Source organism: Chelonia mydas, chromosome 1, assembly GCF_015237465.2.
Source record: "Chelonia mydas isolate rCheMyd1 chromosome 1, rCheMyd1.pri.v2, whole genome shotgun sequence".
In the NCBI taxonomy this organism is placed as follows: Eukaryota; Metazoa; Chordata; order Testudines; family Cheloniidae; genus Chelonia; species Chelonia mydas.
This window is the reverse complement of record NC_057849.1, coordinates 270,654,106-270,672,084: the sequence shown is the minus strand read 5'-3', so window position 1 is coordinate 270,672,084 and position 17,979 is coordinate 270,654,106. Positions and strand designations below refer to the sequence as shown.

Genomic DNA, 17,979 nt, shown 5'->3' with positions numbered 1-17,979 from the left:
AGATTCTACTTTCTGTTTTTGTGTCAAGGTGTATATAAAAGGACTAAATGACAACATTAATTGTGTGCCTTTTCCTTCATGGGAAATTTTAAAAACTCGCTTTGATTTGTGCACTCTGAATGTAAAGGTACAGGTTATCATTTATATACCTTAGTACCTAACTGCACCTGCAAGTCAGGTGCTTTGGTATATGAAAAAGGAAGCGAGGTTAAAAGTTTAGTACCTACTATATGTCAAAACAAATGTTTACAGTGAGACTGGAATGCTTTGTTAAATTAATCACACAGTCAGTACAGCATAATTACATACTGTCATAAGAGGAAAGAGATCCTGGGGAAACACAGTGCTGTGCTTCTAAACAACATATTCTTCTGACCCTAGCTTTAGGGCCTGAGTCTCAAGGTCCCAGTACATTCTGTTCTGGATTTCTCCTTAATAGTTTAAAGAGAGCAGAACTTCCCTTCCTCCCTTTTTATTTGATCCTCTTGATGGCCCCATCAAAGTTGTGAACTAAACACGCAGATGTAAGAAGATTCTGGTTGCAGTTTGAGTCATTTTGTAAAAGTGGATGGGGCAAAGGAGTGGCAGTTACGGGCTACTGAAACATTTGGGGAGTGTGTGGGGGAGGCGGGGTGCAACAAGCTGGTAGAGTGGTTCACTATTTTTAAGAATGCCAATTTCCATCTGTCGTGCACTACATGCATGAATCCATAAAGTAGGGATGTACTATAAACTTGTTTTTGGAGAGTTTGTACTTTAAAAGTCATAAGTCTGGCCATTATATAAGACCTCAACTAATGGGTGGATGTAATCTTGTTTCCTAGCTACCCATTAGTTCATAAGATAAGTGAACAATATCACCGTGGTGGTATCCATACACTACTCACTGTAAGTTGCTGTTTTTCCACATCTGAGGCTTGCAGCTGTGTCTGGAGATCTACTACATCTACCATTAACTTGTCAATTCTGCCTTTCTCTAAAAAAACATAATCATATGTTATGAAAAGGACAAGCTAGATTACTAAATTCAAGATACTGCAAATCAATTAAAATGTTTAACCTATTCATAACTATTATATTTAATAAGCAATACATAGTGGAGAACATTAAATCCAGTTACCCAATCTTGCAATGTCAAAAAGTCATCCCCAGCACTATTCTGGTAGCTCCATCTACTTCACAACATAAGCTCTCAATGAAAAATATTAAGTGGCTAGTCTTTGTTGTGAAGTAAATGTTTTGATTGACTGAGTGCACTGCTATCCTAATGAGTCTGCCTGAAACATAGCTCTGAGAGGTTTGATATGCCCCATTTTTTAAAAATTAAGTCTTATTAACCTTCGTTCCTGGTAAGTTTAAAGACCAATGTTGTTAATTTCACTCTGACAGCTGAATGTTTCTGCTGAAAGTTTTTTTTTTTTTTTTTTAAATCCAGTGTGGCTAGCAGTGCTAGACTGTTAAATACAGAAGAAAGCAATTATGTCATTTACTCCACTGTATTTTTCCAATCCAGTTTTAAATGATTCAATCCACAGTGCTCCTACAACTTCTCTTGAGAGACTATTCCAAAACTAAATAGATTTTACCATTATTTAGTTTCTATACCTAATTGTTTTAAAATTTAATCCAGCTATTTCTAATTATACCACAGGGCTCAGAGTGAATCACGAAGGAAGGGCAGCAGCTGTAAGGAAGGGGGAGCTATGGTAAATGTTCTTTAGATCAAAGGTGCTTTTTAAAATTAATTTAATAGCATAGTTCCACTGTTATGTGCCCATTCTTAGTCTCTGTCCTGACACTTGTTAGTGGTTACAAGTAGTACTAAGTAGCTGTAAACTTGCTAGTGGATAGCCTAAAACATGATTTCTGGTAGCAGTTGTATAATACATATGCCACTGAAAACATGCAGAACCAGTGTTGCAATAGTTGTCAAACAGTTATCTGCTTCTAGTGTGCACAGAATCCTGATGTGTGCATCAGAAAACTATGTACATGTTTTCAAAAAGGAAAGGTATTCTCTTCAGCAACTGCTGTTAACATAATCACAAAATTACCATAAAATATCCTTTTCTGAAGATAAAAATATATTTGTAAAGGATCTAGCTTTTCGCAAGCATTTCTTTTACAACAGAGTACCTGCAGCTTTACATAGGTGCTCAAATATTGAAGGCCTTATTGTGTTCTTACTTACACTAGTTTTACACTGGTGTAATTTAATTTACTGTTACGGAATTACTCCCGACTCTCACTAGTGTAGTAAATGAGAGCAGCTCCAGCCCAAATTACTGAAAAATCCTTATACTTTGGATACTGAAAATGGCTACCGGCTGCAGAACCTTCGCTTGCACTGGTGCCTGTTTGATGTCGGTAAGCGTCCACCTGGTGAGCTAGTTCTGCTTTTTCCTTCTCCAGTCGATTACTGGTTAATCTGTAAGACAATTAATTTGAAATATTGTGAAGAGTAAAAATTATTCTGGGTATTCATATCTAAGAACGTCTTATTCTCATTTCTGTACATAGTGGAGCGGGGGTTCATATTTTAGGTATAATTCTTGGTACTTTACCTGAGAAGCTGAAGCTCTCTAGCAAGGCCTTGCTCCGTGCTAGCACCTTCAGGAAAGTGTTTCAGAAGCTCAATCTTAGGTTTAAAAGTAGTATAAGGAAAATGAGGACATTTTACATTTGAAAACAATATCTATAGTTACATTTATTAACTCAGAGCAACTCAACTTGAGAATACCATAGCTAAAGTAATACAGAGAAAGGAAAAACAGAAGCCTAGTAGCAGAGAGAACTGTAGTATTAATCTTAGAGAAAAGGTAAACTGAACTTTTAATTGGACAAACAAATAAATTGCAATATAAAAACTTTCAGATGCGCCTTTGTAGATGCTGGTAATTCCTGTAAAGCATCTAAAGTTATAAGCCTACTATAGTAAATATGAATTAGTGCTTCAACTGCCTTGTAGGAAGGAACAGAAAATACAGAGTAGTCTAGATAAAGATCAAGGGCCAGATATACTAAGGTATTTATATGCATAAAGATGCAGATAGACACAATATGGCCCTAGCAAGAGCTCTGGCTGTGTGGCATGGCTCGCTGCTGGTGGCAGGTCAGAGGGAAGTAGGCTCAGTGAGGTGACTACTATACTATTTGAGTGAGCCCGAAGATTCTCTTGGCATGGGAAGCCTGCAAGAGAGTAGGAGTGCTGGATACACACACTGATCCAAAGAGACAGATACATCAAAGAGTTTCTCCTTTTCTTGAGATCCTTCAGACAGGATAAATAACAATTCTTTACTCTCAAAGCGCTGTTCGTCTGTAGATCTCAAGGTGCTTTACAAAGCAAGGCAAGTTGTATTATCTGAATTTTACAGAGGGGCAAACTGAAGTTTGGAGATAGAAAGTGACTTGCTCAAAATCTCACAGCAGGTAAGTGGTAAAGACAGGACGTGAACTCAGTTCTCTGGACTCAAGATAAGTACATTTACAGCATCATGTAGAGTACAGACACTGCACATGCAACTAGCATGGGTACAAATAGCAGTATTGATGGGGAGGCATGGATTAGGTGAGTAGAGTACCCTACATGCTTGAACTCCTACAGTATATATCCGGCCCAAAACTGAGGATATAAAATAAGGGACAGTGGTATCATAAGATCACCTCTCTCTCCTCCCCGACCTCTGAAGGCAACAAGAATGTTGGGGAAAAAAAAGACTTTGAACTGGGGAGACTGGTCCTAGGCTGAGCAGTATTAAGAACTGTGAACTGCTTATAGTGCCTAGTGGGTGAGATGAAACGGATTGATTCAACCAACCCTTGCTTAGTCTGATAAAGTTTAGGATTTAGAATGCGTGTTTACTTGTTATTTCTTAGGTATAAAGGTCAGAGATGGTTACATAACACTTACCATCATTTAAAAATCTATCTTTCTGTAGTGAATCAACTTATTTTAATGTTTAATCTTAACCAGTGAGTTTGTCCTAAGCACTTGGGGGTGTCTGCTGAGATTATAAAGGCTAGTGCATGTCCACTATCCTTTGATAAAATGGCAAACTAATTAATAAGCTTGCATTGTTCAAGAGGGTCTTGAGCAGTGTAACATTTCTGGTGTGCAAGGCTGCATCTGGGGGAAATTTGCTGATGTTTCCCTGTGTACAGTTCATGAGTGGCTTGGTGAGCACTCATGCAGTTTAGCTGGGTGTGTCTCTGCATGTTTTTGGCTGAGTGATAGCACCTGGATGGGTTTGCTGCTTGTCACTAGCATAGCATTGGAAGAGACAGTCCTCTCTGAAGAGTTAAGGGGGTCCGGGTCCCACAGTTCCAGATTTTACCCTGAGGGTATGTCACAGATGTACAGCTACATGTATAGTACCTGTACTATATATTTCTGTAAGTGTAGGCATAGCCTCCGTCTTGTGTTCTATCCTTTGCATCACAGTGTATTCTTGACCTAAGTCACAGGAACATTTTGTCAGGGGCAGGGTATGAATGGAATGTTGAAAGGGAAGCATTTATACATGGGAATAGGTGGTGAGTTAGTACACTGTGGGGCCTAGCTCTCACACTACCTTACTAGCAGGTTAAAACAATGCAGAGCTTGGGGAATTTTGCCAGTTTCTCCCCAATGAACTAAGGCCCAAGAACGAGAATTCTGCGTAGATGGTATCTTTCAAGGATGAAATAGTCAACAGGGAGAGAGTTTAGAGGTAGTATTTTAATTAAGCAAAACTTTCAAATCAGTATTTCCTAAATAAAGCCTTTATCTTTCTGTGCTAGATATGTTATGAATACAGTGGTTTATATTTCAATTAGAATAGTTTTATTCCAGTTAGGACATTTTAATGAACATGCTCCTCAAATGAATTGTAATAGTCAATGATCTCATATACTTTTGCTTTTTGTACTGGGTATTTTAATCTATTGTTGCCTTGCCAAAGTGTTTATTCTTAATCACGTCCACAATTTCTGTTCTGCTGATATAGAGTTATGCTTGATGAAGGACAGCTGCAAACTTTATTTGAGACACACAAATAAATTGCAAAGTGTCTTGCTCCAGATTGATGATAAAAAACTGCAAAGTTTACATACAGATCTCTGCTGATTTTGCCCCAGCCCAGTGTTCAGATTACTGACACGTATTCAAAAACTATAGCAAAGAAGAAAATAGCACTTAAACTTTAAAAATTACTCAAAATAAGTCACAGCTCTATGCATTCTGACAAACTTTTGATTCCTCACATAGTGCTGGAGAAATGGCATATACACATTAAAACCAAGACAAGCCTGGGGCTAATCTTGGCAAATACAGTCCTGGGGCTAATTACTCTGGGACATTTAAAAGCACTCTGTGTCAAGACTCGTGGGCCAAAAATTTGACCCAACTTTTTTTTTTAAACATATGATTGTCAAAAGTTTTTATTAATTTATATTTTTCAATGTATTAAATACACTTATAAGCATCTTTAGGTGCTTCATATACAGAATATAACATTAAACAGTTACAAGTGAAATGATAAAATGTCAAACTGAAAGCCTTCCTCATATACTGTGTGGGAGTCCACCCTCTGAACCAACCCATGAAAGCAAAAGTCTGAATAAGGAGACAGTTCTTGCACTATGCTCAGAAAGTCAAAGTCAACAAACAGCTTCTATTGAATGAGTTAGAAGGAAATTTTAAGGCATATTAAAACATCCATACCTACAGCTCAGCACTTATGAACAATACTACAGTGATAAATGTTTAGACGTGTATAGTGGAGGAAAATCTACCTCTGATTAACTCCATTTTAACATAAGTAAATGGGAAACAAAGTTGAGAGTTCATATCAGAAATTTAGGGTAAATTACATTATAGGGATTATCCCAATATTAAACTTTATTAACCAAGGAAATTCACCATTAAGGTTAAATTTAAAAGAACGCCAAACATGCTTAAGTATGGAAATGTATAGTTAGGATACGCAAATAATGAAACACACTATAACAACAAACCTATAGACATGTACAAGGGAAGAAAAATCTGCCTTTTATTATTATAGATAGGCTAAATTTGTCACCGTTAGGCTACGTTTTACTCACCTGTTCCTTCAAGTCTTGTGTGTGTTTTTCAATGTTGTGTTCACGCTCTGTTGCCTTTTGCAGTAGCTGTTTAAGATCAGTAATGCTTTGATTTTTTTTGGCAACATCAGTTTCCAGTTCTTTCATTTTAGTTTCATACATCCTGAAAACAGGAAAGAAAATTAAGGCCATTCTGCAAATACTATGCCTAGTCCAGAAAATATTTTTTCCCCATCCTGCAAACCCGACACACAGTCCAAAGGACTATCGCAAAAACTAACCCTTTGTAAAACAAAGATGGTGACCCTAGTAGAAGGCGTGCGTGTGTGTGCTAAAAACAGAATGTAGCCAAGCAGCAGGACAGGCTAGTCACACTGAGTATGTACATATGGTCTCCAACGGGTACTTAGGTGTACCCATCACCCTGTCTGTGCCTCCGCAATTCCACTTTCCCATCCACTACAGGTAAAAGAATTACTGGCTCCAGGCCCAACTGTTTACTGAAAATATTATCTGGGAAAGGTAGGCAGAAGGGTCTGTGTGTATTACCTTCTATCCACTCCAATACTTTGTAGGATGCATGTGGTTCATCTACCATCATACTCCTGGTGTGGGGAAGGGGCTCCTCCCTCCTCTCAGACTATTGTTTTGTTATTTTGTGATGGTGTAATTTTGAAGCTGCATAACCCCTCTCTTTATACCTCTTCCCATTCACCATCACCACCAGAGTGCTATTAACAAGGCAAAGTCTGAGAAATTCAGGTCATAGACCTTTCAACACTTCTCTGGGTGACTGTTGTTTGATCAATTATGGAGGAATTTGCCTTCATGGTAGGATGCTAAGGAGCTTGCTTATCATGCTCAGCAAATGCCACAAAATTATTCTTCAAAGCCCAGTTATGATATTCTGTAATAGTACAGGGCAGAATCTGGAAGGTAGTCCCCTCAGTTTAACAATCCAGCATTTTGAAGCTGCAAGGGAGGGTCATTCTCAGAACAGAAAAAACAGTTTCTGGAGCAGCAGAGACTAACAGGGGTTTATGGACACATGACTGAGGACGCTACATGTCTGCTGGATCTGGGTTAGAAGTTTGTATATTGAACATCTGTAATATAGTAAATTCGTCAATGATTGCTATGAGGTCAGTGAGAAATGCTTTAGAAAAGGAACTGAGAACTATGATCATGAAAATATCATTCTTTAAAAATACTTAAAGAAAACAAATCATTTTGCCTGTTTCACTCTCAGTTCCTACCTTGTTACAACAATTGATTTCCAGCTTTTGCTGTCAGCTCCTTCGAGTTGTGGACCTCTGCTTTCAGCAAAGTTTAACCTCTTAACAGTGTCCTCCAGTTCCACAGTCAACTTCTCATTTATTATCTCTATGTTATTCTTTGCTATTCGTAGCTTCTCTGCAGTGTCAGCCTCCTGTTGTCCAATGAGGCACAAAATTATATACATTGTGGTGAAGTGCCTTCATGCTTCTTTTATCCAAAATACAGAACCTCACGCAGCACTGAACTCTATAAAATTACACTCAGAAATTGGATCTGTACTGATTCAGAAGGAAGAGCGCCACATACTAGATCATAAACACTATTTCCAATAGCATCTGGGTATTTCTTGGAGGTCTCCCATCCAAGACACTGACCTTAGTCAATTCTGCTTAGCCTTTGTGATCTAATCGGACTACAGCACAAATTGGTATGGTATCAAGAACATCATAAATACTATCTGTTATGTATTTAGGAATCCCATCAAAATAGTATCTGAGCGTGTACAGAACTGTAAATTCAATATTCAATATGTATACTTCCAGCCAAATTAAAAGAAAAGATGCTTAATATAACCAACAATTTCCTCAAATGGCTGGATGCTATCCTATAACCGTACTTTTTTCAGCTCTTTACGTAGTCTCTCATTTTCAGCAATGATTTTTTCCATGCCTCTGGTTTTTGATTCATAACGCATACTCAGCTGGCCACCCAGATGAAGTTTCATTTTTTCCATTTCAGACTAAATATTAAACAAAAAACAAAACAGAAATATGTATTTACACAACTTAGAATCTTTCGAGTTCTCATTTTGAATGTTACAGTTATCTAGCACATGCAGGTCCCAATTCAGCAAAGCACTTTAGCACGTTTATGTCTATATCTCAAATACATTAAAAGATATTTTGAATATCAAAATTTCCCTTAGAAATTTATCTCTGTCACAATAACTTGCATTACATTAAAATTCACATTTTGCTTTAGAAGTTACTCTATTCAGTTATTATTACGAAAGAATACAAAACATCGATTTTGTTTGGCGGGTTTAGTACTTTGTGGAGGAAGTGCATATGTAAAGCTTTGCATCTGTGTAGTACAAAGTTCACATTTGTGATTTTTTTTAACTGAAGCAAATTTTTGTGCCAAATAATGTCAACAGGTTTGATTATATACACTACTGAAGATATTTATGTTTTAGGTGAAACACAATTATTCATCAGTTTTCCTAATTAATTTATATATAAGTTGCTACACAAAACAAGAACGAATGATAAATCAGTACCTTTAGCCTCTCATTTTCAAGTTCAAGGCTAACTAGTTTCTCATTAGAGACAACTCCAGGGGCCTTTTTCAGATCTTCGTTTTCTCTCTGCACTTTTTCTACAACCTTTTTCATCAAACCAATGGTTTTTTCTAATTCTGGAACGGTCTTTCCACTTCTACCAGACTACACAGAAAAGACAGGGGAAAAAAAGAAAAGAAAAGAAAAAAAAAAAGCATAATGAAGTAAATGCTTGAAATTTTAAGTGAGATATCAAATGTGTCTGAAGTCTTGTTTTTTTTTAATTGCTTTGTTGTAAACACACAAATATGGTAACTATAGTTTGGGATTATAGTTCTGAATCTGAAATTTGTTACCTGCAGGTGGAGGACACAAAGGAGCCCCACTGAAGTCAACAGGCACACATGAAGTCTGTCCATGCACAACAAATTGCAGGATTGGGGATCTAAATTTTTGTGTTATTAAAAGAACTCACACAACATTTATACATTTGGTATGTAAATACATTGTGCTATGAAAATTCTGCATTTATACATACATATTAGCACAGTTCCACTATGCTAATTTCTTTGGAATGCAACACTTGGCCAAGCAAATATGAAGTACTGCATTTCAGTGGATTATCTACTCCCCTTCCTACTTTATTAGTATTTTATTAACGCAGGAAAAAAGAGGGAAGGGGAAAAGACTCTACATACAGTAAACTCCAATGTACAATCACTTCAGTAAATTAAGAGAATTTCACTGTTACTTTCCTCTTATCCAGTAAAGGAGGAGGCAGACCTTGTTGCTGCTGAAGTCAAGAAGTGAAGAAACAGTGGCATAGTGTAGGAGGTCAAAGGAATGTGGGGAATCCGGTTATGGCTCCCTGCAGCACTATGCTGACTCCTCTTTACTTCTTGGGAAGCCCAGGGAGCAACAATTGTGGAGGCAGCACACTTCACTCCCTGTACAGTGTAAGAGGCACAAGTGTGGCTCTTACAGTGTTTGCATCTTGTAAGCGTCTCACTTGTGGTTTCATGAGATGTTGGCAATGGAGGAGTAATGTTTCTGCTGCAGCATTTGTTTTCTGGTCTTCTGAGGAATGAAGAAGGGTTTACTTCACACCATTACACTTGCAGTGTACTTGTACTAGTGTACTGGTGAGAAGGGAATTGAAGACTACATCAATCACTAACATAGGCTTGAGGTAAACTGAAGGTCCACTTATATAATCCTCTTCTATATTAAAAAACAAAATATTTCTCTAACTACAGGTTCCACTTTCTAACAACCTAATCCCATTTGGTTAGCTCTACCAAAAGATTTTCAAATACAGAACGAAATATCATTTTGCATACACTTATGGCTATATTCTCATATTGGTGAAGAGATAGTTTTGCAGGTAACTGTTGTTAATACAGGTCGCAGACGAAGGACCTGATCCTGCAAAGATTTAAGTATATGAGAAACTTTACTAATAGTAAAAGCCAATTGACTAGTATCTTGGTTCTTTGATTGAAGTACCAAGATAATAAAATAAGGAGAGGTAACTAAGTGTAAAAACTAACATTTCCCATCTTCTTTTGCTTGATGATAAACATTTCAGTTGTAATTAAACCTTACTAGTAATCTTGTGTATTTCAATCATTTAATTATTCTGAAAAACACAGTAGCATTACTCACCCCTCTAACACTGCCTAGCTTGCGCTCGACTTCTGCTTTCTCTTTTTTGAGAAGCTCACACATTTCTTTCAAGTCACCTACTTGGTCCTAAAGAATACAAATAATAACCATTTTATTTAGGCTTTACTCAATTAACAGGTGAATTTAAACTTTTTTAAATTACAAAAATTTCCATCTTCAGTTAGTTTACTTTGAAAAACATTAAACAAAACCAAAAAATAAGTTCCTCCTTGCCATATAATTCATCACGTGCTACTAACCACCCAGGTTACAAAACCCATGCCCTCTAAATTTGCCCCCATATTTTATTCTTTAATCGAAACATTAAATAATGTTGGTATGCTGCTGATCTTCCATATTAAGTGCATTGTAAAGATCTTAAAAAAAACCCAAACAAAAAAATTATTAGAGAGTATGTGAGTTCTGCATGTTTTCTCATAATCTAAATTCTTAGGGTACAGCACAATCTAGCTTCAACTCATATTTTATAACCTAGGAATAATTAAAAAAAACCAAACAATACACACACCTTTGTTGATTTTTTCCCAAATTTCCCAGGAAAACTCTACCCTAGTAGGAGAGCTGTCAGTCTGAAATTGGATTGGTTTTTTTGGGCGACAGAGGGTGGGTTAGAAGTTGGGAAAGGGCCAGTTTGAAAACAGGGACTGTAATGGGAAGTTGGCTTCAACTACACTATGGAACAGCGACTACACCACTCCATAATTTATAACATAAAGGGACAAATTTAAAAGGGACCTCTTACCCAGGCACATTTAATTATTAATTTTTAACATTTTCAAACATTTATGTATGATAAACTGCAGGTACATATTTAGGTCCCTGCAATGGGCAGGACTCTGCACATGCACAACTCCACTGACTTTCAAGTGCCTCTCTGAGGCTGCAGGGTTCTACCCTTATGGTACTTATTGCAGGACAGGGGCTTTAGAGTCCTCAGCTGTAACTAGATATGTTTACTTGAAAGACTAGGCCTTACAGGTGGCTTCTGAAATCTGCCCCTAGTGTATTTGGTTTTCTATATATTTACATCAAATGTATATAGTATGTATGGAATATGTATTAGTACAACAGAGTTCACAGAAGTTTGTTTTTTTTTAAATGTACATTTACATTCTCAATGAGCCTTTAAAATGTGTTATATGCTAAAAAAATACCTTTAATCTTGGCAGATCTTTATTAGCCTGCTCTAGCTGGAACCTTAGTTCAACATTTTCAGATGATAATCTCAAATTTTCTTTCTGAAGCTCCTGTTGTCTTTGACACTGATCATCTGATCCTATTCCTGACGTCTTAAGAAAGGGAAGGAGCAGAATAAAATATTATTAAATGTTGAGGTATTAATCCTTACATTAGTTACACTGGATAAAGATCAATAATCTGGGCAATAACATTACATTCCATACTGAAACAAAGTGTTTATACAGCAAGATACCTTCTTATAGAGTTCACCTTTCAGTATTTTTTTACCACATTAAGTTAAAAAAGCAGATAGAGAAAGCTAATGTGGACCTTTGACTCAACTTCTTCCTTTAATTCCTTTATGAACATTTTAAAAATTTGCTTTAATTAAGTGAAGCGAAGGTATAAAACAGTATAAACTTCTGTTCGGCAAAAATAAACACTGATTTTTGAAATCTCAAAATCTAGTAAGTGAAAAAATTCCAGGGTTCTAAACAGGGTTACTGTACTTGTGAATAGCATCTATTTTAGAGCCACCTTCTGATACATTTAGTCACACTGATAGCACTTCACACTATAATCAGTTCCCCACTGAAGTCAGATCATTCAGACTCAAGTGTATCTCAACAGGAAAAGGGTATCTGAATCTGGTCCCTAGTAATACCTAGCTTTTATACATCACTTTTCATCTATAGATCTTAATAAAGAAGGCAAGCATTATTATCCGTATTTTCACAAAGGGGAAACAGACACAGAGGTGAAGTCATTTGCCCAAGGTCACCCAGAGCATCAGCGGCAGAGCCAGGAATAGAAGCCAGGTCCTCTGAGTACCAGTCCACTCTTGGGACTACTAGACCATACTGTAATTATCCATCTCGGTATTTTGTATCAAATTTATTACCACAGAATCTGAGCACTGAGTAAGATGAACAAATGCAATAATTAATAAAAGATACATGTAATTATTTCTTGTATACTTTTACAGAGACTCAACTTTGAAACAGCTATAAATTGTCACTAGCCAAGAGGCTCTGTTAGTATAATTTATGCAAAGTTAGTCTCAGAAGAAAAAGAAAAATCCCAAGAACCTTTTCTCTTTTTCAACAGGATCAAACTGCTTGGATTAAAAAAAAAAAAAAAAACCCTAAAAAAATCTGAACAAGGAAACAAAAAACTCCACATTTGGCCCAATTCTGCAAATATGTACAAGGAACTTACTCTCACAAGATTACAACATGAGTAGAGATAAGGCAGTAAAAACTAAGGATGGTCTCCCTTGAAATAAATATAAAATAAAAATAGAAACCTCCAAAAATAAAATAAAGAAACTCTGATAATTCCACAAATAATTAGAATTAAGTATCACCAATAAAAACATGGGGGAATAAAGTAACTGCCTCACTAGTAAAATATATTCTCTCTAATAAATATAAAAGATATTGTCATAACACACACTGCTAAAGAAGCACAAAGCAGGAAGATAATAAAAAAACTAAATACGTATCAGGAAACAAACTATTCTACAATAAATATTTTAGTCTATATAATTTATACATACAAACAATGCAGCTAATAGGGAAGTGAAGGATTAAAGGACTGCTATAGTGCCAAACCTGGGGCATTTCACAAATTCCTGGGGTTTGTTCAGTCCCCTCTGTATCAGGTTGGTGATTTCCACTTGTATCTTCTTCAGTGTGTTTATCCACTCCATTATTAATTTTTAAATTTTCTGGCTCATAACCATTAGGTTGATTAGAAGGCTCCTCTGAATCAAACTGATTTAAGCTCATTGCATCAGCACAAGATTCTGCTCTACTTCCTTCATTGTTATTAGTTGATTGCTTGCATACTTTTTGCTTCCCTTCTTTCTCTCCATCATGTTCTTCATTAACTTCACCCTCTTCAGGGCCTGTTACATTTTCTTGGTCATCACTGATACCCTCGTCATCCGCTTCAGTTTTCAGAGAGCTACTCCTTTTGCCTTTTGATCCTAACCTAGGATTATTTGAATTCTCATGTTTTTCATAATGTTCAGATTCCTGTTCTGGAGTTAATTCAGTAATTGCATCTCCAGCAGCCTGATGGCATTGATCAGTAATGTTTGCACCCTCATCTATTCCATTGCCATCTGTAATACTAATAGTGGGTTGGCGTTTTACTTTGCCCTTACTTGAAGCAGTTTTCTTCCATGGATATTTCAAATGCTTGTACTTACTGACATTGTTAGCAAAAGAGGAATTAATCAATGCAGCTGTGTCACATGCAGCACTCTGTTTGAAGCAGAAGAAAAGAGTAATAAAGCATGAAAAGAAAAGAGGTAGACAGTAAAAGCAATAAGACAGCACACCTATATATAACATCATGTCCACTTGTGGCAGGTTTAATAAGAATCAGATAATTTGACATTAGGAATACAGAGAACCATGTGTGTAAGAGACCGTGTAGCCAAAACCAAGCTCATTATCTCCTCCCCAATTTTCCATGCTGTGGACAACACAGCATCTTCCCAGTCTCTCAGTCTCACAAAGCTGGATAATCATTGACTCCTTGTCTTCTCCCTACACATTTAGGGTGTTAACAATAGTGCTGTTTCTATTTGCAGAACATTTAAAAGAGCTGGAGCTTCTTCTCTATCCTAAAGACTAAAAATACTCTTGTTTATGCCTGGTCAGTGTGTCACAGACATGCCCAAGCATGCGCTGTCAGGTGCATTACATCTGTGTCCAACCATTTTCTTGATATTACACGGACAGGAGTCTTGTGTGGTCTCTGCCGAAAGCAAAGAACTACCTGACTGTCACGTTTATTACAAGATGTTTGTATGGTAAACAATTTTAGAGTGATATAACCTGTAGGATATTGTGTTCCAAATCTGTTGTGAGTGAAACCTATCACCTGAGGAGTGGGAGTCTGACAGCAGACTCAAGCAATATAAGAAAAATGAACATTCATGGAGACAACCTATGGTTACTGTCAGGACTAGATGCAGGCTGGAGATTTGCAAAGACAAATGAACCCCGAGAGAGTTCTGAGAAGAGGGGGCCCTCTTGGTTAAGAGACAACCGCCTACTGTAAAAGAACGGGAGAAATGGCCCTGGTGGTTATCCATTATAGGAGAAAACTGACATCAGGAAGCAGAGGTCTTATGAACGGTGAATCCCAGCTTTATGGGCTGGACAAGACTGAAAGACTGACCATTGGATGCGAAATACCTTATTTAGACAGGAAAGTAACTTGTTAATAAGTACAGACTACAGATTGTGGTTTTTGTTTTTAATTTTACCTGTAAGGAGAGGTTACTCATCTTGTGCAATAGCTGGAATTCTTCAAGACGTGCCCGTAGGGGTGCTCCTCTTCAGGTGCAAACCCAACAGAGGGAGGGCTGCAGCCACTCCGCCCTTTATGCCCTTACAAGGAAGCACAGGGCACATGTACAGCCCTGGCAGACATTGCTATTAAAAAAAAAAAATCTGATCTTGCGCATGAGGTGCATGCACACGAACAGTGGGATCCACACTGATACACATTCAAAGAAGAATAATTTATTTCCTACAGCGACAGCCAGCTTTGTATGTTCTTCCATGCTGTGCCCTAAACTGTCCTCCATCTTTTTGTGCCAGTTCCCTGTTCTGTTCAAAAGCAAATCCCTCCTAAACAAGCATTTCTGTGAGGCTCCAAACACTAGCCAATGCTAGGTAATAAATAATGAAAGGGGAAAAAAAAAAAAAACCCTACACTAAGCCAAGACCTTCTTCTGAGTCTCCCAGTGTGTCTTGCCTTCATATGTCTTTTAGACTGTAAGACCTTTGAGGTATGGAGTGTCTGTCCTCTCTGCTTATAGCACTAAGCACATCTTTCTTCCTTCTAACCACATAACGTTTATGAAAAACAGTAACACATTTTAGTTCTTAGAATTAAAAAAAAAAAATGCTAAACATTATTGCCATAAGGCTAATAAAGGAGAAAAAAGTTAATTTTTTCAGATGCTGTATTGGATGATTGCAACCTGAAACAAAATGGACCAAATACTACAGAATAATAGATGGATGATAAATATGTCTTTGAGTAGGAGATGCATTCAATTTTCAATTTGGGTAATAACAAAGTTGGTTGCTTACCGAAGGTCTTGAAAATGTGTCTCTTGAAAACTGTCTCTCCAATGCATGAAGCTTTTCCTGCAAATATTGATTTTTTAAATGTAACTCTTCCACCACAGAATCTCGTGGGAGAGCTTGTTGTGTTCTGTATCAAAAATAAAGAAGTGAATGTTTGTTATTAATGCAGGAAAGCATCCTTTAATGTAAATCAAGTATGGACTTCTGCTTTCCTAGACTGAAGATTTTACTATCTTGTGTTAGATAAATGTAGCTATACTAAATCAATTTTATTTATATAAACTGAATTAAATAAACACCATAATCCAGGAATTTGGCATAGTATTCAGCCTTAAGAAATCCTAAGAGTCTATTTTCTCTTGATGTTTATGTGAAATTTCTGTTACCAATAATTGTGCATTATGCATATACACTGAAAATGTAACAGGTTTCCAAAACTTGAGAGAAAAAAAACTAGAGCTAAGGTGTTATAGTTGAACTAACGACAACTGTGTTTTCACTTTTATGCACAGGGAGCCAGCTTCTGTGAATTAATTCCTTGAAGAATAAACCCAAAATGTATTTAAGGGGAAAAATTGTAAGCTTTCCAAATGGGGTCTCTCCTTTTGAAACAACTCTTACCTCATATGAGCAATTTCATTTTCTAAGTTTATATTCCGTTTTCTTAGTTCTTCCAGCTCTTTCTCTGACTCTGATGCCCGCACTCCCACAACATGGTCAACAGTAATACTGCTGGTCTTGAGTTTCTTTTGTAAAGCAATTTTCTCTTTATCAGATCTGCAACATTCAATTTGTTTTTACTAAAATCTTGGTACATTTGTTTACCAATCTGCTTCATCTGAAAGTGAACAGTATTTCATTCGAAAGATTCTAGACCTGCAATCCAATTGCTCATTGAACGTTTCTTGATATAAATGACCTTAAAAATGGACATTTTTCTAGTTTCTCATAAAAGAATATTGAGTGAATATTGTACATTTCACAAATCACTTGCAGGTTTTGCTTAAGCATCCATTAATATTTTATATTTATGTAACCCTTTACAAAAACAGAAAGCCTAAGTAAAGCACAGCTAGTGAAAGGAATTTACAAATTTATATAATTCTTGTTATTCTTTTGTTACTTTTAACCTCTTGAATTCTAGGTCAGTGAAAATTTTTCTGTGACTACATTGAAAACATGGTTAACTGAAATAAACACATCTTTTCTGGAGTTTTGCTGAAAAAGTCTTGGTCATCACAATGCTGGAGGTGTCAGAACACTGCAGATTAACACAGCTGCTAATTCTAGCAGTCTGATGAAACTAAACGTAAGAAAAGTCTGTCTTCACCTGCAGCTGGTGCTTCTTTGACTGTGCTAAAAACAAATTATTAATAGGGCTGTCGATTAACTCACAGTTAACTCACATGATTAACTCAAAAACATTCATCACAATTAAAAAAATTAATAGTGATTAATCACAGTTTTAATTGCGCTATTAAACAATAGAATAACCACTGAAATTTATTAAATATCTTGGATGTTTTTCTACATTTTCATATATATTGTATTCTGTGTTGTAATTGAAATCAAAGTGTATACTATTTTTATTACAAATATTTTCACTGTAAAAATGATAAAAGAAATAGTATTTTTCATTTCACCTCATACAAGTACTGTAGTGCAATCTCTTTGTTGTGAAAGTGCAACTTACAAATGTAGATTTTTTTTGTTACATAACTGCACTCAAAAACAAAACAATGTAAAACTTCAGGGCCTACAAGTCCACTCAGTCCTACTTCTTGTTCCACCAATCACTAAGACAAACATAGGAGATAATGTTGTCCTCTTCTTATTACAATGTCACCAGAAAGTGAGAACAGGCATTTGCATGGCACTGCTGTATCCAACACTGCAAGGTATTTACGTGCCAGATATGCTAAACATTCGTGTGCCCCTTCATGCTTCGGCCACCATTCCGGAGGACATGCTTCCATGCTGATGACACTCGTTAAAAAAAATATTGCATTTGTGACTGAACTCCTTGGGGGAGAATTGTATGTTCCCTGCTTTGTTTTACCTGCATTCTGCCATATATTTCATATTATAGCAGTCTCGGATGATGACCCAGCACATGTTGTTTATTTTTAAGCACACTTTCACTGCAGATTTCACAAAATGCAAAGAAGTTACCAACGTGAGATTTCTAAAGATAGCTACAGCACTTGACCCAAGGTTTAAGAATCTGAAGTGACTTCCAAAATCTGAGAGGGATGAGGCGTGGAGCATGCTTTCAGAAGTCTTAAAAGAGCAACACTCCGATGCGGAAACTACAGAACCCAAACCACCAAAAAAGAAAATCAACCTTCTGCTGGTGGCATCTGACTCAGATAAGGAAAA

At 36.7% G+C, this 17,979-nt stretch overlaps 1 protein-coding gene across 17 annotated transcripts in view; it reads right to left on the bottom strand.

Annotated features, from left to right (window-relative positions):
* LOC102937637 (centrosomal protein of 290 kDa) overlaps positions 1 to 17,979 on the bottom strand; it is a 115,147-nt gene that overhangs the window by 854 nt on the left and 96,314 nt on the right. For 10 of the 17 annotated variants that reach the window (XM_043546457.1, XM_043546495.1, XM_043546472.1 and 7 more), the window contains 11 exons: positions 16,222 to 16,377; positions 15,604 to 15,727; positions 11,461 to 11,595; positions 10,286 to 10,372; positions 8,621 to 8,785; positions 7,958 to 8,080; positions 7,320 to 7,492; positions 6,085 to 6,226; positions 2,565 to 2,638; positions 2,325 to 2,428; positions 888 to 976 (listed from right to left, as the gene is read on the bottom strand). In XM_043546457.1, coding sequence (XP_043402392.1) covers positions 888 to 976; positions 2,325 to 2,428; positions 2,565 to 2,638; positions 6,085 to 6,226; positions 7,320 to 7,492; positions 7,958 to 8,080; positions 8,621 to 8,785; positions 10,286 to 10,372; positions 11,461 to 11,595; positions 15,604 to 15,727; positions 16,222 to 16,377 — 1,372 coding nt within the window. The other 7 variants (XR_006290857.1, XM_043546463.1, XM_043546523.1 and 4 more) reach the window with 7 other exon arrangements.